Source organism: Thunnus albacares, chromosome 6, assembly GCF_914725855.1.
Source record: "Thunnus albacares chromosome 6, fThuAlb1.1, whole genome shotgun sequence".
Lineage (NCBI taxonomy): Eukaryota > Metazoa > Chordata > Actinopteri > Scombriformes > Scombridae > Thunnus > Thunnus albacares.
The window spans coordinates 3,487,391-3,508,992 of NC_058111.1; the positions used below are offsets into that span (position 1 = coordinate 3,487,391).

At 39.9% G+C, this 21,602-nt stretch overlaps 1 protein-coding gene across 4 annotated transcripts in view; it reads left to right on the plus strand.

Annotated features, from left to right (window-relative positions):
* The window catches only part of myo7aa (myosin VIIAa), a 76,921-nt gene that overhangs the window by 38,858 nt on the left and 16,461 nt on the right, over positions 1–21,602 (plus strand). For 2 of the 4 annotated variants that reach the window (XM_044355225.1, XM_044355223.1), the window contains 15 exons: positions 156–262; positions 3,099–3,236; positions 4,885–5,043; positions 7,129–7,221; positions 11,539–11,633; positions 12,475–12,559; positions 12,684–12,902; positions 13,833–13,940; positions 15,309–15,518; positions 16,820–17,026; positions 17,132–17,308; positions 18,601–18,696; positions 18,801–18,928; positions 19,783–19,909; positions 20,055–20,174. In XM_044355225.1, coding sequence (XP_044211160.1) covers positions 156–262; positions 3,099–3,236; positions 4,885–5,043; positions 7,129–7,221; positions 11,539–11,633; positions 12,475–12,559; positions 12,684–12,902; positions 13,833–13,940; positions 15,309–15,518; positions 16,820–17,026; positions 17,132–17,308; positions 18,601–18,696; positions 18,801–18,928; positions 19,783–19,909; positions 20,055–20,174 — 2,069 coding nt within the window. Of the gene's footprint in view, positions 1–155; positions 263–1,120; positions 1,575–3,098; positions 3,237–4,884; positions 5,044–7,128; positions 7,222–11,538; positions 11,634–12,474; positions 12,560–12,683; positions 12,903–13,832; positions 13,941–15,308; positions 15,519–16,819; positions 17,027–17,131; positions 17,309–18,600; positions 18,697–18,800; positions 18,929–19,782; positions 19,910–20,054; positions 20,175–21,602 lie in introns of those variants that run through there. The other 2 variants (XM_044355226.1, XM_044355227.1) reach the window with 2 other exon arrangements.

The window sequence follows — 21,602 nt, forward strand, 5'->3', positions numbered from 1 at the left end:
TACTATTAATGTGCACGCTGTAACTCAGTGTTTATGATGTGTGTGTGTGTTCATGCATGTGTGTGTGTGTGTGTGTGTGTTCATGCATGTGTGTGTGTGTGTGTGTGTGTGTGTGTGTGTGTGTGTGTTCATGCCTGTGTGTGTGTGTCCTGCAGGCTTCCTGGAGAAGAACAGAGACACTTTATATGGTGACATCATCCAGCTTGTTCACTCTTCTAAGAACAAGTTCATCAAACAAATCTTCCAAGCTGACGTCGCTATGGTAACAGACACGCACGCACACATGCACGCACACACACACTCATTCAGCCACACTTTAAGTGTTTAATAAGTAAAATTTACGCTGATATGATACATTCAGTGACATTGATGGAGATGAAAATCGGTGCTTTTGGTAACTTTTCCACCAATGCACGAAGCAAATTTTTTTGTTCCAATATCAAGAGGTGATTGAAACATAAATACGGCAGCAACGATACTTTCACCGTTTATAAACTGTAGTTTATCTGAGAACAAAATGAACCAACAAAGACTTGTTGTGGTACCAAAGGAGGCTCGACCTGCTCAACTTTTTCTTCTTCTGCATGTCTTCCTTAATTTGCATGTTTCTCAGTAATGTCCAGCTCAAAGCTAACATTACTGTCTTCTTGTTCTTCTCTGTGTGTATGTGTGTATGCGTGTGTGTGTGTGTATGCATGTGTGTACGTGTGTGTGTGTGTGTGTGTGTGTGTGTGTGTGTGTGGTCACTTGCATGTCTTTTTTCCTGCTTCCTGGCAGTTTCTGTGTGGTTACGCTCCTGGTAGCTCAGTAGGTCTACCTGCCAGCACTCTTCCCAAGGTAAAAATAACAAAATACATCCCCTTCCTCCCCAAAACATAATCCTCATGGATTCATTTCTCCATCGGAAAATCTTATTTTTAGCCTTTCATAACCATAAACCATAATTCCAAAGCTTTTTTTTGGCATGTGTTCATCAAACTCTGGCTTCAGAAGTGGTCTGAAAAAGCTTATTCTACCTTTTTTGCTTTTGTCTTATGCTTTATTATTTTTCAACTCTATCTATATCCAAATAAAATTGCATTGGAATCAAATTTAATGTAAATAGAATACAAGTCCATGCTGTCCTTAGTATTTAATGGTAAAACTTAAAATATAACTCATCAAAGGTCCTCTGAGGTCTAAATACTGTTCATAATGTCTGAGTTTTATGTCTTATGTCTTAATTTTTTACTAATACTGATGCTACTGCGGTAGAAAACATAAAACGTGAAGTCACGGAATAAAGCGTAACACCAGTAGGAAGTTGCCGCTGGTGTTACGGTGTATTCTGTAACCCTTCAAATCTTGTGACCTTTTGAAACTGAAGTTGTCGGACTCAGCGGATAGTTATTAGATGTCCTGGTACGCAGATCACTTACTAAACCAAACCTGTTGTTTTCTGTCTCTTTATGTGTTAAATAAACACAGACATTGTGTAAAGAAGGCAGGTTTGATGGAGCTAGCGATATGCTAGCTGTTTGTGCTAAGCTAGGCTAAACGCGTCACGGAGCTAACGTTAGCTTCTCATCTAACTGGTAAGATATTTCTCGACGGTTTAATGTATTTCCCTGAAACTTTTAAACTTTTACGTTGAGATAAAAAGCCTAAAATATCATCCTGGCACTACTGTTTAAATAAGGTTACTGTTAAAACAACTTTTAAATAAGATTACTGCTAATTTAACATTTCAGTAAGCTGCAAATAACATTGAGTGATGGAAGAAACTACAAATACCACAATGTAAAAATACTTCATTACAAATAAAAGTCCATTATTTAAAGCTGGAGTTTGGAGTTTTTACATATTTTATGTTTTTTATATTTTATTTTATAATTTTAATCTGAAAGTAACTACAGTAGTCAAATAAATGTGCAACAAAACGTACAATATTTCCCTCTGAAATATAATTGAGTAGAAGTATTAAGTAGCAGAAAATGGAAATACTCAAGTAAAGTACAAGTACCTCAAAATTGTACTTACGTAAATGTACTTAGTTACTTTCAACCACTGGAATTATTTTCATTATTGATTAATCTGCCTATTATTTTTCTGGACTGATAATAAACTGTTTCATCAGTAAAATTAAGAAAAATGCTCATTATAATTTCCCACAGTCCAAGAGATTTATTCACACTGCTTCTTTTATTTGACTACAATACCCCCAAAAAATCAGTTTATTATCACATGTGATAAAACATATCTGTACATGTCAAGCTGATGAGTTCTCTGTTTAATGGTTTAATTAATGGAGTAATTGATCAATTGTTGCTGCTCTGATTTAAAACAATTTCTTCAAATTAAAAACATCCTTATATCATTATGAATATATTCTTTATGATTAGAATTTCTGCTCTGTCTACACTTTTTTTTCTCTTTAAAACTTTATTTATTTATTGAGTTTCCAAACAGATAAAAGACAAGAAGCACACCAAGTTTCAACTGAGACTTTAAGGGTTTATTCTAACTTTGGAGCTTTATTTATCCTCCTTACCGACCAGCTAGAATGACATGATTGGATTCCTTATGTTGTCTAATTTCATATGATACCAGTATCTTCACTCTGCCTTTAAAACTGAGCCTCCTCTGAAAGACAGTAATGTCATGAAGCACTGAAATCCTTACAAAACACCTGAACAAAGAATGAAACAAAACAAAACAACAACTTGAAAAAAAGGGATTTGGTTATGAGAAATAAGAAGTTGAGTAGTTACATGACAAATATATGAGTAAACATCTATATTGTGTGTACACGTACACTCACACATAAGCGGAATACACAACAATAAAGTAGTAAATGGCAGTAAAAGTTTATCATCATATGTGTCTAAACTGCTGATTGTCTCATTCAGCGACGAACCTTCAACATCAGCCAGACAAAGACTTTATGTTTAGAGACAGAAAGAGGAAAAGAGTTCATGTCAGAGCTCAGGAAGAGAAAAAAAAGACTCCTCTTTGTTTCTGACCCTGACATTTTTAACGCTGTTTCACTGTTTGTGTGTGTGTGTGTGTGTGTGTGTGTGTGTGTGTGTGTGTGTGTGTGTGTGTGTGTGTGTGTTCAGGGGGCAGAGACCAGGAAGCGTTCGCCCACTCTGAGCAGTCAGTTTAAGAGATCTCTGGAGCTGCTGATGAGAACTCTGAGCGTCTGTCAGCCGTTCTTTGTTCGCTGCATCAAACCCAACGAATACAAGAAGCCGATGGTGAGTTTCTGCAATCTGTGTATGAACAGAATATATATATATATATTTGTAGGGATGTAATTGACCAGCATTGAATAGAGGCGTGAATTCACTTGGTTACTAGTAGATTGACTCTCTGATCACTGGTGACATTTGTTAGAAAGTTCAGTTAATAATTATGTTAAAATGAATCAGGAGACAAAATAATGTAAACATGTATAAAACAAGTCTAACCAAAAGAAAGGAGTCATAGATATGTTGGTATATGTGTGATTATATGTCGAGTCTGGAAAGTCATGACCTCACAATCGACAGACAGTCAGAAGTGGAAACTTGACTGCAGGGACGTTTACAGTATTTAAAGGGGTGAAAAAAAGGGGGTTATTGCAGGTTTAAAGGATAAGTTTGAGTTTTTTAAAGTCTGTTTTAATACAATACAGATGTGTTGATGGTTCTTGCTCACTGTTACAACTCCTGCTCTCCATACTGACACTGAATAAACCTCATATGAGGCCTCAGCAGCCTCAGTTTGCTAAAACAAGTCGGTATGTTCGTTCCTCGCTGAGCTGCGGCGGAGGGATACGTTCTAGTTGTCCCGTGTAGATTTGTTGCCGGAACCGGCTTTTTACTGTGTATTTATCTACACTTAATCACTCATTAACTGTTATCAGCTCAACTGGTGATATTTTCTCGCAGCTCCTCTTCTACTGAGCCTTGCAAACTGTTTATTTATGACCATTTTACCAGCTGTTAGCCACAACTTAGTCCTTTCAGGGTCCCTCAGAACGAATCTCTGGAACGCATTTTCCCATCGCTGGTTTCTTTCACAACACACCAGATAAACACAGATGTGATCTATATTCCATGTCAGGCTCAAAACACTCGGAGCAGGTTGTTACTATAATATTAGTGTCCAAAAATAGTCAAGCTATCAAATTTGCAAAGAAAAAAAGTCACCTGAAAGTTTCCTCTGAGAACGTCTTGAGTAGTAAAAGCCGGATAACATCAACAGACTCACACGCCACTACCAGGATGTATCCCTCCGCCAAAGCTCAGCGAGGAACTTCGGTCCGCAGAAACAAAAAGAGGGAATTTCGCACTAAACAGCTGAACTTTGGAACGAGGGATTTAGTGTCGTTCTGAGAGCTTCAGTATGGAGAGTATACACGTACATAACAGTATTAAACCTGAACCCATCCTTTAAAGTTGAGACGCCTCAAACAAGGAGTGAACTCAGGGGTTAGGGTTAGGGTAGGGTTATGGAAGGGTTAGGGAAGGGTTAGGTTAGGGTTAGGGTAGAGTTAGGGTAGGGTTAGGGTAAGGTTAGGGTTAGGGTAGCGTTAGGGTAGGGTTAGGGTAGGGTTAGGGTAGGGTTAGGGAAGGGTTAGGGGTTAGGGAAGGTTTAGGTTAGGGTAAGGTTAGGGTTAGGGTAGCGTTAGATTAGGGTTATGGTAGGGTTAGGGTAGGGTTATGGTAGAGTTAGGGGTTAGGGAAGAGTTAGGGTTATGGTAGGGTTAGTGGTTAGGGAAGAGTTAGGGTTATGGTAGGGTTATGGTAGGGTTAGGGAAGGGTTAGGGAAGGGTTAGGTTAGGGTTATGGTAGGGTTAGGTTAGGGTCAAGCTTTGCCGCTCCGACCTGAAACTAACAGCCCTCCTGTCGCTCTCTGCAGTTGTTTGACAGGGAGCTGTGTGTGCGTCAGCTGAGGTACTCGGGTATGATGGAGACCATTCGTATCCGCCGCGCAGGATATCCCATCCGCTACACCTTTGTGGAGTTTGTCGACCGTTACCGGGTGCTCATGCCTGGAGTCAAACCAGCGTACAAACAGGTACAGATGTGTTTGTTTTAGGTGTTAATATGATTTATCATCGTACAGGTGTGTGTGTGTGTGTGTGTGTGTGTGTGTGTGTGTGTCATGATGGTGTTTTTGTGATTCCTGGGATCAACCAGACGACACCACATGACTCTGTGTTTTGTCACCATGCAGCTTTTCCTACGAGCTAACAGCAGCTTGTTTTCCTTGGACCTCCACATGTTGTGTTTCCCTCCCTGTGTGTGTGTGTGTGTGTGTGTGTGTGTGTGTGTGTGTGTGTGTGTGTGTGTCACATTGATAAGACAACTATCCAGAGTCAATGTTTGTATTCGGGGTTCAGATTGGACTCATGATTAAACTCAAGTTTGCACACGTGTGACTGAAATGATGATTACTTTACTCAAACACTGAGATCACAATTGTTAATGTAGAAAAGCTAATTATCATATTTTTAGCCAGATGTTCATGTTCTCAAGAGGATGAATTGTAATAACTTAATTTCTTAAAGCAGCTTAGCCCTGACAAACTTCCCTCTGCACAGAGCAGCGTGCAAAACACAGCAGATCGTATCAGTTGTTGCTAATTAACGTTAATTCTGTGAGCCACTTGATGTGGAGGCCGAGGTGAAAGTTGGCGGATGTCGGGTGTCTGTGCTCGCTGCACGCCGACGTCTGGACTCAAAGATCAGTTGTGAGGGAAGACATCTCACTCTGTAACACTACTGTTCAATCTCCACTGGACTCAAACAACAATAGCAAAATGATGTAGCTGATCATCAGTTTCAGGAGATGCATTCTCCCAGTTAAACTAAGATTATCAGCTTGCATAATAAATAAGATGTGCTGTGTGTATTTCAGTGTGCCAGATACATATTTAATCAACTTTTCTGCCACTGTGAACATTTATATCATTTTGTAAACTGGGTATCCTTGGCACAAAAATGTCTTAAGTTCAGTCTTATATAATTTTTTAACTCAAGACTGTTTCCGTCGTCTCAGCCTGCAGGTTTCAGTTCAATGTTTTGAGTTTTAGTTATTTATCACTTTAACCCACAATGGATTCAATAAGGTGTTTGAATGGATTCAGATTAATAAGCAGATCTGAGACTGGATTCTGATTGGATAAAGTGCTTTTAACCCAAGTCTAATGCAAGAATAAGCAGCTTATGTGATGTTTGAAAAGGGATGCATGACGAAGTTTACATTTCTGTCCTTTGTTGGGTCCCAAGTACATCTTTAGACGTTAGCTGTGTCTCAAATCACATACTTCTGTTAGTACACTTTCATCTAGTACTCTGTGTACTTACTGGTGTAGTGCGCAAATTTCTACAGGGTAGTGTTGTCTCAAATCAAACACAGCCGTTGTGCACTTACTGGAAATGAAAATCGCAAATTAGCATTAGCTAGCGTTAGCATTCACGTTATCGTTAGCGCTACCAAATCATTACAGACTGCTAAATTAACCCAAATAACACACTGACGGCTTATATCTGACAACAGTATAGTGGTGCTTCGTGCTAAAAAACACATATATAACTTACATTTGTATAATGCGGTGATGTTCACCGTAGTTACAACGTACTCGGCCGCCATTTCCAGTTTGAAAAGTGGTCCCTCCCCTTCCGCTGCGTAGCCAAGATGGCGACCATTGAGGGCGAGAAGTGTCCATAGTTCCACAATCAACTTTTTGACTGTTTTGAGTGCACCGTCCGGGTTCTCACAGTGCATTTCTCCATACTTCTCAGTGTGAACGCACTTATGCACTCAAAATGTTCAGTGTAAGAACAGAAGTATGAGATTTGAGACGCAGCAGTTCTTACATTGTGAAATCAGCCTCTGCATCATGTGCTCATTGTATGTTTGCTGTTCAAAAAGAGATGCATTAATGTTATTTCTCAAAAAAAAAAAGTCTTGGCTTCACATTTTTCTCCTTGTTTGTAGTTTTTTAAACTTATGTCCACAAGTTCTTCATCAAAACAGTTAAAGAGCGTTTATCTCAAAGCTCCACTGTGGTTGAGTACAAGCTGCCAGCATGTCTGTAGACTCTCTGTCTTCTTTGGATACAAACAAATGTTGTTGTTGTCTGTCTGTCTGCCGTCAGGAGGACCTGAGAGGAACCTGTCAGAGGATCGCTGAGGCGGTGCTCGGTAGAGATGATGACTGGCAGATGGGAAAGACCAAGATCTTCCTCAAGGTAATGCTGCATTAGAGGGCGACTCCACTCGTAGGAAGATGTTAGAAAATACAGATTGGATCAAATCTGACCTTTAATTTTTTAAAAAATTAAAACTTTACTGTATCAATATGGTTTGTCATGGAGATAAATGAAAAAAAAACATTTCACACAACCTTTAAATCTACTGTTCATGACACATGAGTGCTTTTATTCAAACATCAAAGTCAAAGAGCAAATATCAGAAGCTTCTCTGAGACCAAATAATCCTCAAAAAATGTGAAAATAATCTGAACATGTGACTGGTGCGTCAGAGGAAGGTGTGACTAGAACAATGAGAATCATCTCCAGCCTCTATAATGTTTCTTATCCCAGACAGTATACGGTAATGATGCGACACCGCTGGTCTTCTTCTTCTTGGATGGATGTGAGCTTGAAATGGCCCGCGTGTAAAATATTAAATATGGCTCAAACATCCCAAATCAAATGTGGGTCTTTTTTGGTAAAGATGCTCTCAGCTATGTGTTTTCTGTATTCTGGTTTGTTTTGGTTGACATGTGGCTTGTTTATGGCCCAGATCCTGGGTCGGATCTGAGCACCAGCAGTTTAACTACCTGGGATACTATTTAAATTATATGGATGTTATTGTGTAGATTAATGATGAATTGGCATTTGTGCCTTTATTTATGTTTTGCTGTTGTACATCCTTGACTTGTGATGATTTGGTGCCTTTTGGAGGCAGATTTAATACTTAATGTGTGATAATATTGCAAGATTTTTGATTAATTGACACTTTTGTCCTTAACTTACTGTTCCTTTTATTATGGTTTCTGCTGTATTATGTTTTATAACATTGTAAGATTTATGATACATCAGCACTTTTACTCTTAATTCACTTGTTATTTTCTACTCTTGACCTTTGGAGAGTTTTAGGATTATATGGTTGTTGCTATAATGCAGATTTATTGGCGTTATTGTGTCATTTTTGTATGTTTCTGGTCTTTCTTGTGCTTTTTTCTGACCAACTTGGATGGTGATGTAATGCTTGGGGTTAGTTAAAGGTGCTCATCAGTCAAACTAATTTCTGTAGTCCTCTGATTGGATAATTGAAGCAGCTTCTAAATATATATATATATATATGTGTATATATATATATATATATATATATATAATATGTCAATAGTTGACGCTTTTGTTTCCTGAATGTGTTAAAGTCAGCAGAAGAACATTTTAGAATATATTAGTATAAAACTAAATAATTATAAGAATATGATAATACCATCATATATATATATCTATGTAGCAGAATTATACGTCAGTTGTTTCCTTGAACATTGTTTTAAGCTGCTCACCTGCAGCTGACTGGGAATGAACCAGTTCATCCCAGTGGTGAGGCTCTGCTGTGATTGTTTCCAGTTGACACGTCTGCTGACAGGAAAGACTGCGTTTATGTTTCCCACTGTGTGTGTGTGTGTGTGCGTGTGTGTGTGTGTGTGTGTGTGTGTGTGTGTGTGTGTGTGTGTGTGTGAGTGTGTGTGTGTGTGTGTGTGTGTGTGTGTGTGTGTGTGTGTGTGTGTGTGTCTAATATGTGCTGTGAATGTTCATATACGTGTGTTTTGGTTTCCCGCCCAGCGATGTTGTTCTCAGGTCCAAACTAGAGGAACATCCCAGCTGGTTGTCACGGTGACACTGTTGTTTCTTTCCCCAGAGGTTGAATGAAAATATCAGCTGATAGTCTGTGTTTTGACAGCGTGCAGTTTTGTTTAATGATAACTTGACACACCCGAGAGGATATAAGGAGATTTAGACGAACAGGCAGACCAAACTTTGTTTACATGTTGTACATTGATTCTGAAGTTGTATTAGTTTTTTCACCACAAGTGTAACGTTGAGATGAAAGTACAAATTATTATCTTTTTGTCCACTCTGGTGTTTTTCCAGCTGTGGATCTTGTTGTGTTGAATGTCATCCCCCCCTCTCACCCCTTGTTTCCTGTCTATTTCTACACAATCAGCTGTCATATGAAGGCAAAATAAATAAAGATGACCCTCGACTTGTGTTGTCTAGAACAAAATCACTCATAAACTGCATCGCTGTGTCCTGAGCATTCAGTGTAAACCTGTGAATCTGAGGTTTAACGTAAACCTGCTGCTCACCTGGTCTACAGAGGTTTAAAGTAACACATCTACAGCTCAAACTATTGTATTCATTTGAGGAGAATCTTTCCTCCCTATAACCTTTATAGCCGTCTGCACAAGACGACTGAGCTTGGATTGTAGTTGAGCTGACAGGTTGCTCTACCAGGCTTGAATACCTGATTAAACGCTAGCAGTGTGTCTCTGGTTTAGGTTATTGGTAGCTGAACATGGATGCCAGCTGTAGCTGTTCAGCATGATGTGAAATAATCAGTATGAGGAAGATGACTTGAGTAGACATCGCCGTCTTTAGTATTCATAGCACGTTCCTGCAGATTTATTCATATTCTGTTTTTAGGGTGACTCTGTAACATCTGTCCAGTGACTACAGATGCATTTACAGCAATGTTTATTAATGTGCACTGTTCCTATTAAATAAAATAAACCAAACCAAAAAAAAAGCAGTAAGAGTGTCAGTAATTTTAGAAAGACGAGTCACTTAAGTCACTCTGTTGTTACCTGAGTCTATAAGTCTCCACAAAAATATATCAACGTATGTTAAAGTAATAATCTTGAAGATTTTCATTTAAATAAATGTCTGTTAAGTCACTTATCTATGTTGACTTAACAATGTTGATTGAGCCTGTGGTTCACTGATGAAAGCATTTGCAGTATTATGAGTATTTCAAACTGGGCGTCTGTGTCGACATTCCCGGGAAAAATCCCAAGCGGCGCACAGTTAGTGATCAGCCGTTGTTACGCCCACAGAGTGGAAGCTCACTGAAGGGGTGACATGCTTTAGAAAAATCATTTATTCTGAAAGAACAAATTAACACTGTGTGAGTCGGCTGATCTTCAGTGGATTTACTCTTTTCACGTTAACTGCTGACTTAAATTAGTCCGAACAATACGACAACAATGCAAAACAATAACAATATAATATAAAAATTCAATATTCCAAAATACAGTAATCATGTATAAACTAGCTATTTCCATATAAAATCAATGGGCTAACAGAATCATTATATATACACATAAAATAGGCTATAAAAATGATCAATTCTATAACAGAGCATTGAAAGTGCTTTATCAGTCTATTATCTACAATTATTTACAATTCTTATCATTTCAGGTATAAAACAATTATCTCATTCCAGCATAACTTCACTGATGAAAGCATTTGCAGTATTATGAGTGTCGACATTCCCGGGAAAAATCACAAGCGGTGCACAGTTCGTGATGCGTTTTCCATCAGCTGGCAGCGGTTGGTCCGTCAGAGACGCCGGAGGCGGAGCTAACGCAACAGACTCGCTCTTCAACTCTCTTGTGTTTGAAGTGACGTTCTGTTGTTTTTTTCCGGCCTGACGTCACACAGGCGACTCTGATTGGATCTCTGGAGACATCCATGGAAGTGAGGTCAAAAAACACACCTGTAGTTACCACAGGTGGCGCCAAACAGGAGAGATTGTTACTTTAAGATCAATTTTGTCCTGAGTTCTCTAGAAAGGACGAATCGGGTTCGGGGTGAAATGTCACACTGGTGAACAGAATCTATAGCACCTGAATTAATAAAGCTCTTTTCTCTCACAGCCAGACTGTTTTAAATTGATTAGTCAGATATATTTTCACACAAATCTCTTGGCTCATCTGGATTTAAGGCTAACCTCTGTCAGACGTAACTGCTTAGCTGGACAGGAAGCAGAACAGGAAGGAGAAAGTGCAGGAGTGGGGGGGGGGGGGGGGGGGGGGGGGGTGAAAGGAAGGGGCAGCACCCACACTTCCCTTACAGGACGCGGTCAGATCAGCCAGAGGGCAGATGGACGGATCACATGAGCAAGAGACAGAAGGAGTTTTTTTGGGGCGTTTATGCAAACTGGAAATCTGCCAGATTAAAGCTTGCAGAGGGAAAAAGTGCTGTAACTGTAGCTTTGAGCTTCCTGTGTCCTCACTTCAGGATGACAAAGATAAACCAGCTTCAGTTTTAGGAGATAATTTAGCAGATATTCACATTTTTATCCCATCTAGAGGTGTGAATCCAGGGATGTCAGTCCATATATTGCTGTGAAATCTGGTACAAACACACATGTGTGTAACCCTCAGGATGAGATGTAATAACTCTGATGATCACTTCAGTTTTCTACTGTTTCTCCTTGCCCTAGTTTGTAGTTATTATTCACTAGTTCTCTCTCTCTCTGCTGTGTAGGATCATCACGACATGCTGCTGGAGATCGAGAGAGACAAGGCCATCACCGACAAGGTCATCCTCATCCAGAAGGTGGTTCGAGGCTTCAAGGACAGGTAATAATAATAATAATAAACTTTATTTATATAGAACCTTTCATAACATAAAATGCAGCTCAAAGTGCTTTACAGAAAAAAGATATTAAAAACAAACAAAACAGATATTTAAGAATAATAAAAGAAAGGAAAAAAATACAATAAATAATTAAAAACTACAGTCATAAAAAGAGTTAAAATCATCAGGAGATGAGATAAAACAGCTGATGACAGTAAAGAGCAAATAAAAGGTTTGATTAATTAAAAGTAAGACCATAAAAATAAGTTTTGAGCTGCTTCTTGAAAATATCAACAGAGGATGTTTGTCTAATATGTGGTGGGAGTTTGTTCCAGATTGATTTATTTGATTTATTGATTGGGACAGAGTGCAGTTTTAAACATTAAAGAATTAAAAAAAAATTAGTTCATGTTTTAGTTTGGCCTTGACATGAAGTGCGTAGCTGCAAAAAGCTGCATCACCGTAACTACACAAGCCAGCGTTAAACGACCTGAGCGAACGGTTTGGAACATATTCTGAACATATTCAGACATTTTTGGGCTTTAAAAACAAGTAAAAGAATTTTAAAAGGTCGACCTCAAAGACCTGGTTTCAGTCTTTGATCACCAAGTCTCTGATTAATCAGAGTTGATCGACAGAAAGTTAATCAGCAACTATTCTGATAATTGAATAATCGTCACTTTTCAAGCAAAATGTAAATTTATCCATCTGTCACTCAAAAAAAAGCATTTTGATAAAACCTGGAGACCAGTTCAGTTTTCCTTCTTGGTGTTCTGCTGTGTAAATATTCAGTAAATGTTCTTGAAAAGTAGTTTTTAATGTTTTTTCATTTCCTGCCGTCAGATCTAACTTCCTGAAGATGAGGAAGTCTGCTGTGTTGATCCAGAAGACGTGGAGAGGACATCACTGTAGGAAGAACTACGGAGCTGTGAGCAAACCATTATAAACCATTATAAACCATTATAAACCATTATAATGTGCTTGTGCTCTAATAGTGATCCATAATCTTCACATCTTTCCTTCTCTCTCTCTCTCTCTGTGTTTGCCGTCAGATGCGAGCGGGATTCTCTCGCCTCCAGGCTCTGGTTCGTTCCAGGAAGTTGTGCGCCTCGTATCACGTTGCCCGCCAGCGAATCACGCGCTTCCAGGGTCGCTGTCGGGGCTTCCTGGTGCGCCGGGCGTTCAGACACCGGCTGTGGGCCGTCATCACCATCCAGGCCTACACCAGAGGCATGATCGCCCGCCGGCTGTACAACAGGCTGAAGGGAGAGGTAGAGACACACGTTTTATACAGTTGTAGTGTTATGTTTTATATTTATATATATATATTTAAATTTAAGTAATTACTTTTCCTCTCAACACTCTGCTGCTACTTGGATTCAATACAGTTTAATTCTGATTTTGAACTGAGAGCTTAAAGCTATAATATGTAATTATTCCACATTAAAATGTCTAAAAACAACTAGACCTATGTTATATATGTATATTATAAGTAACGGACCGTTTCATTTGGTCGCCTGTCGATGGCGTCATACCTCCTCTACCAAAGAGTAAACACGCACCAGATGCATACGGCGGCGCTGTGTTTGTCCGCTACAATGGCGTCTACCAAAGAGTAACTTACACACATACAAGATAATACATCGGCGTTGTGGTTGTTCCACACAAACTGTTATAAATGGACTTTTATTCAGTTTTAAGCCACATTTTCATGATAAATTTAGGTTGTTTTTAACTATATCTTTTACCCGGAACAAGGATTTTAGTCATTGGACGTCTGGATCTTAAGTTATCAGAGAAATAAACTGGACAAACGTTAGCAGCAGCTCGGCTAACAGCCCCTCCAGGAAGTCCGGTGGTCACCAAACATTGTCGGAGAAATATTGATTTTTTAGGTGAAACAGCTTTAATTAGTGTTTTTACCTGTAATCTCCGGGTCCGTTTGTTCTGGAGAGGAGGAGACGGTAAAAACATCCTGAATGATGAACACCGGAGTAATCCTATCCCGGTGAAGCTGGTTATTTAACAACGAAGAAAACAACTCCCATGATCCCTTGCTACTTCACACCGTCATCACACTCCGTCTTTTGTTATTGTTTTGATTGAGACCCCTAGCGGCTAAAATGACATATTGTGCGTTTAACAAGACAAACTGTGATGTTTTGGTAACTAACAGCTGACTCCTCTCTGTCTTCTCTCAGTATCGAAGGAGACTGGAGGCGGAGAAGATGCGTCTGGCTGAAGAAGCCAAACTGAGAAACCAGATGTCTGCGAAGAGAGCGAAGGCCGAGGCCGAACGCAAACACCAGGTGGGAGTTCAACAAAGACTTTTAATGACATAATACGTACGTTTATATGCGCTGAGGAGACCAGGTTTTGTGTTGACGGGACAGTGTGTTTACATGCACTGTGATAATCTGGTTACTGTAAACCTGCTGATACGTTACCTGCAGGAAGTCACGTTTCCTTTCTACTCACCTTTTCTTTACTTTACCTGTTGGCCACTAGAGGAAGACAAACTGTAGATTAAACTCAACTTATTTAGACTTGAAGAGGTTTCGTGTTGTGTTTGAATTATTATAAACAAGAGGACACATCTTTGCTTTCACCCTCCTGCTCTGCAGTTGCATCATATTTCTGTGTGTTTGTGAAGCTCAACCACACATGTAGAAAGATGATTAGAAACTTGCTGATACTGTGTTTACATGGTTTTCTCCAGTAAACATAATGTACACAAGGAGCCCGGTGTCCATGATGGGTGAATGAGATTAGAGAAACTAGAGTCCTGCTGAATGTTGGTGTCTTGGCCATTTATACAGTAAATCAGGTTTCTAATATATATTTTATATATTTGAACGTGTGTGTGATGAAAGACTGCAGGCAGTTTTATTTATACAGCACCAGATCATAATAAAAGTTATCTCACAGGGAACTTTTCACACAGAGCAGGTCTAGACTTCTTTAATTTATAGAGACCCAACATTCCCACATGAGCAGCACTTATTGACAGCGATGCTCATTTTTAAAATTATTTCATTTAATTTAATGTCTGACTAAAACAGAAACTTAACATAAAGTAGCCTGAACATTTGACAGTTTGTAAAATTCACACCGCTTTGTGTTGTGGTGGAAAAACTGCATCGTCCCTCCGTCTGTCTCTGTGACGTCATCTGCAACAGAACAAACGTGTGAAAATGCGTGTAAACGTGTTTTCTGATTAGTGTACCTGTGTGACAGGATTTCTCTGAGTAACCTGGTTTCTTGAGTGTAAACATACTGCTGGTTCCTCGTATTTGTGGCCAAAAAACTGTCTCTCTGAGAGGAATCTATCTGGGAAAACCAGGTTCAGGTTTGTCTTGTTTACATGACACTTAAGAAATCAGATTACAGGAGAGAGATGATTGTAACCTGGTTACATGTGTCCTCATTCACTACTACTGTATATAATAGACACTCAGTAGTTTGCTTAAAAGTGAGCAGAGAAATTGAGATTTCAGACACTAATCATCATTTAGTGTCATCACTCAGCTGTAGAGTCTTACAACAGTTATTTTTGTATCTACAAAATGTGCCACATTGCATTGTGGGATTGTCAGCAGAAGAGACATTATTATTATTATTATTATTATTACTATTATTACTATTATGACTTTATTGTTGTTATTTTTATCTTCTAGGAGCGTCTGGCTCAGCTGGCCAAAGAGGACGCGGAGCGGGAGAAGAGGGAGAAGGAGGAGGCTAGAAGGAAGAAGGAGATGGTGGAGCAGATGGAGAAGGCCCGCATGGAGCCCGTCAACGACTCCGACATGGTGGACAAGATGTTCGGCTTCCTGGGGATGTCCAGCTCTTTCCCGGGACAGGAGGGACAAGCCCCCGCCGGCTTTGAGGCGAGTTGTCAAAATGTTTCCTCTACAATATTAGAACGCAAATCATACAGTCAAAAAAATCCTACTGTTATAGATACATATGCTAAAGATTAGTTTAAAGTGCAAGTCTGTACGAATTTCCCCTAAACACCCACAGGTGGCACTACTGCTGTCTGTTTATTTATTTATAACCAGTTTACTGTTTCAGTGTTACAGCCGTCAGCTCAGAGAAACACTTAGAGTAACTTAAAGGACCAGTGTGAAGGATTTAGTGGCGTCTAGCGGTGAGGAAACGGAAGTGTCAAAAACTGCAGTTCCTTGAACGACCACTTGAGGCTCCAAAAGCGAGTCAATCCCCATAGACCTGCATGTTAAAATGTCCAACTTTACAGCAGAAATAAACATGTTTACAGCCTGGTACAAACAACGGTTTTGGTCTCTGTAGCTAATTTCCTCTTTCATGACAACTGTACGGGGGGTGAATTTTTTTATAACTCACCCGTTTAAATGTTATTAAGCCGTAAAGTTCTGCATAATGAAGGACATGGCTGCTTTGAGTGACAGGTCCGCCAGCCGCTAGGTGGCTTGTTTCAGCCATTCGGCCCGCCTCTTTGCCCATTTTTGATTGGCTGGGAGTTAGGCAGCGTCACGCACTGCCAAGATGGCGACGGCTGGAGCGGCTCACTTTGAGCTTCAAAACCGCTCTTCAGAAACCAACGAGTGACGTCACGGTAACTACGTCCATATTTTTATACGGTCTATGAGGAGAACCTACGGTGGCCGTCCCTCTCTAGAACCGCTGTTTGGTTTGTCCGTTCTGGGCTACTGTAGAAACATGGCGGCCTCTGTGGAAGAGGACCTGCTCCCTCTGTAGATATAAAGGCTCATTGTAAGCTAACAAAAACACAATGATTCTTATTGTCAGGTGGTTTTACACTAATTAAAACATACTTATGAATGTTATATTCCATTTCTGCTAGATACCACTAAATTCTACACACTGCACCTTTAAAACATCAGAAATCATCTATTGCAGACACTACAGATACAGTTCAGCTAGTCAGGTTTTAACTCTTTCAAAGACAACTAAAGGCAGCAGGTTGCTCTTGTTTTCTTGTATAATCACATTGTGTAAAAGCCATTTCGTCCATATTATTGTTTCTGTGTGTCTACATATTGAAGCATTTGGTTGTAAACTGGACAATCTGAGCTTGTTACAAACCTTCAGTCCTCAGCTTGATGACTCATCATTATCTGATGGGTTTGAGAGAGTTTATTGGTCCTAAAAAACACCAAAGTTAAACTGACTGTCTCCTCTGCAGGACCTGGAGCGGACCCACCAGGAGCTGGTGGAGGAGGATCTGGACGAGGCTCTTCCTCTGCCCGAGGACGATGAAGAGGAAGATTTGTCAGAGTACAAGTTCGCCAAGTTTGCCGCCACCTACTTCCAGGGCACCACCACGCACACCTACGTCCGACGACCTCTCAAACAGCCGCTGTTGTTCCACGACGACGAGGGAGACCAGCTGGTAGGGCACCCTTTGACCTCTGACCCCCACAACGTTCTAACCGGCTAATATTTCACCTGCTAAACTGGATAAACTGGATAAACTGGTGTCCGTGTCTCAACCCAGGCTGCCCTGGCGGTGTGGATCACAGTGCTGAGGTTCATGGGAGATCTACCGGAGCCCAAGTACCACACGGCGATCAGCGACGGAAGCGAGAAGATCCCCGTCATGACCAAAATCTACGAGACGCTGGGAAAGAAGACCTACAAGAGAGAGCTGCAGGCGCTGCAGGGGGAGGGAGAGGTGAGGAAGAAGAGATGAATGATTCACTTGAGGATAAAAGGCAGTGAATGAGAGAAAAAAAATGTTATTTTCTAATCGTTTCATGTTATTTACATTATAAAAGCAGAAATAAATAAACATCAAACACTCAACAGGTGATTTACTGTTGAGACAGACGCTCTCAGGTCCTGTTTACACCTGGTATTAACATCTGATCACCAGTGGACAGAAGCTCTAAATACATATAATGTAAACACACCCAAGACGCATCGAGGACGGATTGAGATCTGATCACTCAGACCACATTCAGAGGTGGTCTGGACCACATTGAAGAACGCCTACTCAGCTGACGTCCTCTATCTTCCTGCAGACTAGACACAGGATCCTCCGTCCAAAACTGCTCAACTTGTCTGATAACAGGACAAATAAATTATTTTGTTTTTCATGTGAGTTAAAAACGTAACACACCTCCCGTTTTTTCCTGTTTTTCTTGTTCCTCTAACCGATTTCCAACTTATCGCTTGTCTGTCTAAAAAAATATTTCAGGCTAAACGTTGCTGGATAGTTTCCTCTGTCCTGTTAAGTTGATAACGACAGTTTTTAGTTTTACTGCGTCGACATAATGAGTTCAGCATTTATCAGGACGATGCTGCTTTACTCCAAACATTATGAACCTGGACTGTCTGTGTGTAACAGCTGATCTACTGGATGTGTAGAAGAACATTAATTAACATCAGATCCTGACGGCGTGTCAGAGATTTAAATAATCAATGAAGTTATGCTGCTGTGTCTGAATGGAGACATGCAGCTGCGGGGAGATCACTGCATCTCTCTCTGCGGGGTATTTATTTATATCCTGAATATTTATCCTGTTATAAAACAAGTTGAACAAATAACAAACGAATTTGGTCCTTGGAAACAGAAATGATGTCCGTGTTTAAGTGACGTCACTCAGGACATTAATGCCAGGTGTAAACAGACGCTTAGTTTCAGTTCCACTTCCCTTCGCTGCTTTTCTCCTTTTCATTCATTCATTACGTTCAACTCAAACATCAGTCATGCAGCAGTAAATACAAAGAAAAACAGGATGAATTTGTGCTGTTTTTTCCTCTGATCTGAATACAGTTTTTTATTGATGTCTCTGGTTCCTCAGATGTGACAGAAACACAGACAGGGACTTTTAGTTCCTGGTTTAGTTCCTCTGGTTCCTGGAACTTCTGGTTTAAAGGCAGCTGTACCTCAGTCGGGTCGTAGTGTTTATGTCTTGTGTGTGTGACATCTCTGATTAGTCTGTGTTTCCTGTCTTGTCTCAGCTCCAGACGTCTCACTCCGACAGCCACAAGAAGAACAGCGTCCGACACAAACTGGTGTCCCTCACCCTGAAGAAGAAATCTAAGATCACTGAGGAGGTGAGACACAGACACAGAGAAGAAGAAGAAGAGGGGGGGGGGGGGTAAAAACTGACTTTCTGATAGTTTCATCTCTACATGGCTTGTTGTTTGATGTATCTCAGGTCACAAAGCGCCTTAACGATGGTGAGTACGGTCTCCATGGCAACAGCATGCTGGAGGACCGACCGACATCCAACCTGGAGAAACTTCACTTCATCATCGGCAACGGGATCCTGAGACCAGCACTGAGGTACACACACACACACACACACACACACAGACACACACACACACAGACACACATACACACACACATGCACACACACACACACACACACAGACACACACACACACACTCACACAGACACACACACACACTCACACAGACACACACACACACAGACACACACACACACTCACACAGACACACACACACACAGACACACACACACACACTCACACAGACACACACACACACAGACACACACACACACTCACACAGACACACACACACACTCACACACACACACGAAGCGTCACTGGCAAAATGTAGTTTCTTAAACCTACATAAATATCAATGACATCAAATGATTATATGTATCAGTACATCAAATTAACTGATATCATTTAGATTGCAGATGATTGATGGATTTGATCATATTATATATTATGATATAAAAGAGTTCTTCAGTCTGTTTGTTGTTTGAATTGAAGGATTAAATCATCTGTTAGAGGACAGAAGTTGGTAAAACAGAAGAGATGCTGTTAACAGGTCTGAGCATGTTACTGTAGTGAGCTACTTGTAAGCAGTGCACCACAGGTTGGTCAATAACACAACGCACAAATTCGCAGCACGACTCTGAATAATGATTTAAAAAACAGAAACATAATCTTTCTACTGGCTCCAAAAGACCTGAAGACCTGAGTCTACAGAGAAGATAAATGTGCTGCTGCATCTTCTTACTAATAAAGTCTATAAGACGAGTCCATGATAGGGAGGCATCTATTATAACATATAACCTGTACCTATAATCTGTGTGTGTGTGTGTGTGTGTGTGTGTGTGTGTGTGTGTGTGTGTGTGTGTGTGTGTGTGTGTGTGTAAGGGATGAGATCTACTGTCAGATCTGTAAGCAGCTCAGTCAGAACCCGTCTAAGAGTTCTCACGCTCGCGGCTGGATCCTCATCTCTTTATGTGTCGGCTGCTTCGCTCCGTCGGACAAGTTCGTCAAGGTCAGAGATCATGAAAGGATTCCACTGCAGGAAGTATTTTGTTTTTCAGTGAGAAAGCAACAGATGTATTTGTCACTTGTTGTTGTTTTTTTTGTGTTTTTTATATCTGTGGAACTTCTTTTGTTTTTGTTTTTTGAACCTGTAGTATCTGAGGAACTTCATCAGCAGCGGGCCGCCAGGTTACGCTCCGTACTGTGAAGAGAGACTGAGACGAACCTTCGTCAATGGGACGAGAACTCAACCTCCATCCTGGCTGGAGCTGCAGGTACAAACACACACACACACACACTTTTCCCCTCAGTTCCTCCGTGTTAAACATCATGTTCCTCGTTATCTACACCATCAGTGTTACGTCGACTATCAGCAGCCTCATTTATATCAGAGCTCAGAGTTTTACAAGCATACATACAGTCGTGCTCATAAGTTTACAGACCCTGGTAGAATTTGTGAAATATCGGACGTTTTTTTAGGAAAATATGACTGATCATGCTGAAAACTTTTGTTTTATTTAATGATAGTGGTGAAATCACCAAAATGACCCTGATCAACAGTTTACATCCCCTTGAATGTTTGACCTGATAATATACACACACGTTGACACACAGGTTTAAATGGATATGAAGGGTAAGTTTCCACACCTGTGACTTGTTTGATTGTAATTAGTGTCTTTGTATAAATAGTCAATGAGTTTCTGCACATTTCATCCAGGGCTGCTCTGACTTTACTGGATACTGAGCCACAAGGAAAACAAAACAACCTTCGAGAAAAGGGAGTTCAACTTTATAAACCAGTAAAAGGATATAAAAAGACCGATCAGTAGTGTTCAAGCTCTGATGAAGACGTGGAAAACGAAGGGTTCTGTTGATACGGAGTCACAGTCAGGTAGAACAACAGAGACTTCAGCCACAAGTGCCAGAAAAATTGCTCAGGTTGCAAAGAAAAACCCACATGCAACTTCAGCTGAAAGCTGGATGTGGGTTTTTTTAAGATGGTAAAAATGGGCTGCATGGTCAAGAAAAAAGCTGTTATTATGCCAACGCCACGAAACAGCCTGCCAACAATCTGCCAAACAGCAACTACACAAACCTCAAAACTTCTGGAACAAAGTTATTTGTAGTGATGAGACCAACTACAGACACGATGAATGGTTCATATCTTACAGATTGTGTCAGGGTTTGTAAACTTATGAGCACAACTGTACATGTTTGCAGCTCGTTTAGATGTGATAACAGATGATTTGTGGCTTTACTTGATTATAACAACCTATTGTTGCTTCTAACTTTCTCTGTTATCACTCATCTCAGATGCAGTAAAGCTGTTAACCTCTCTCTCTCTCTCTCTCTCTCTCTCTCTCTATATATATATATATATATACATATATACATATATACATATATACATATATATATATATATATATATATATATGTATGTGTGTGTGTGTGTGTGTGTGTGTGTATATATATGTATATGTGTATATATATATATATATATATATGTATATATATATGTATATGTGTATATATATATATATGTGTATGTATGTATATACATACACACACACATATATATATATATATATATATATATATATATATATATATATATATATATATACATGTATATGTGACCAAGTCGGTCCCAAATGAATTAAATATTAGTTTTAAGCTATTAAATACAGGTATTTATATACA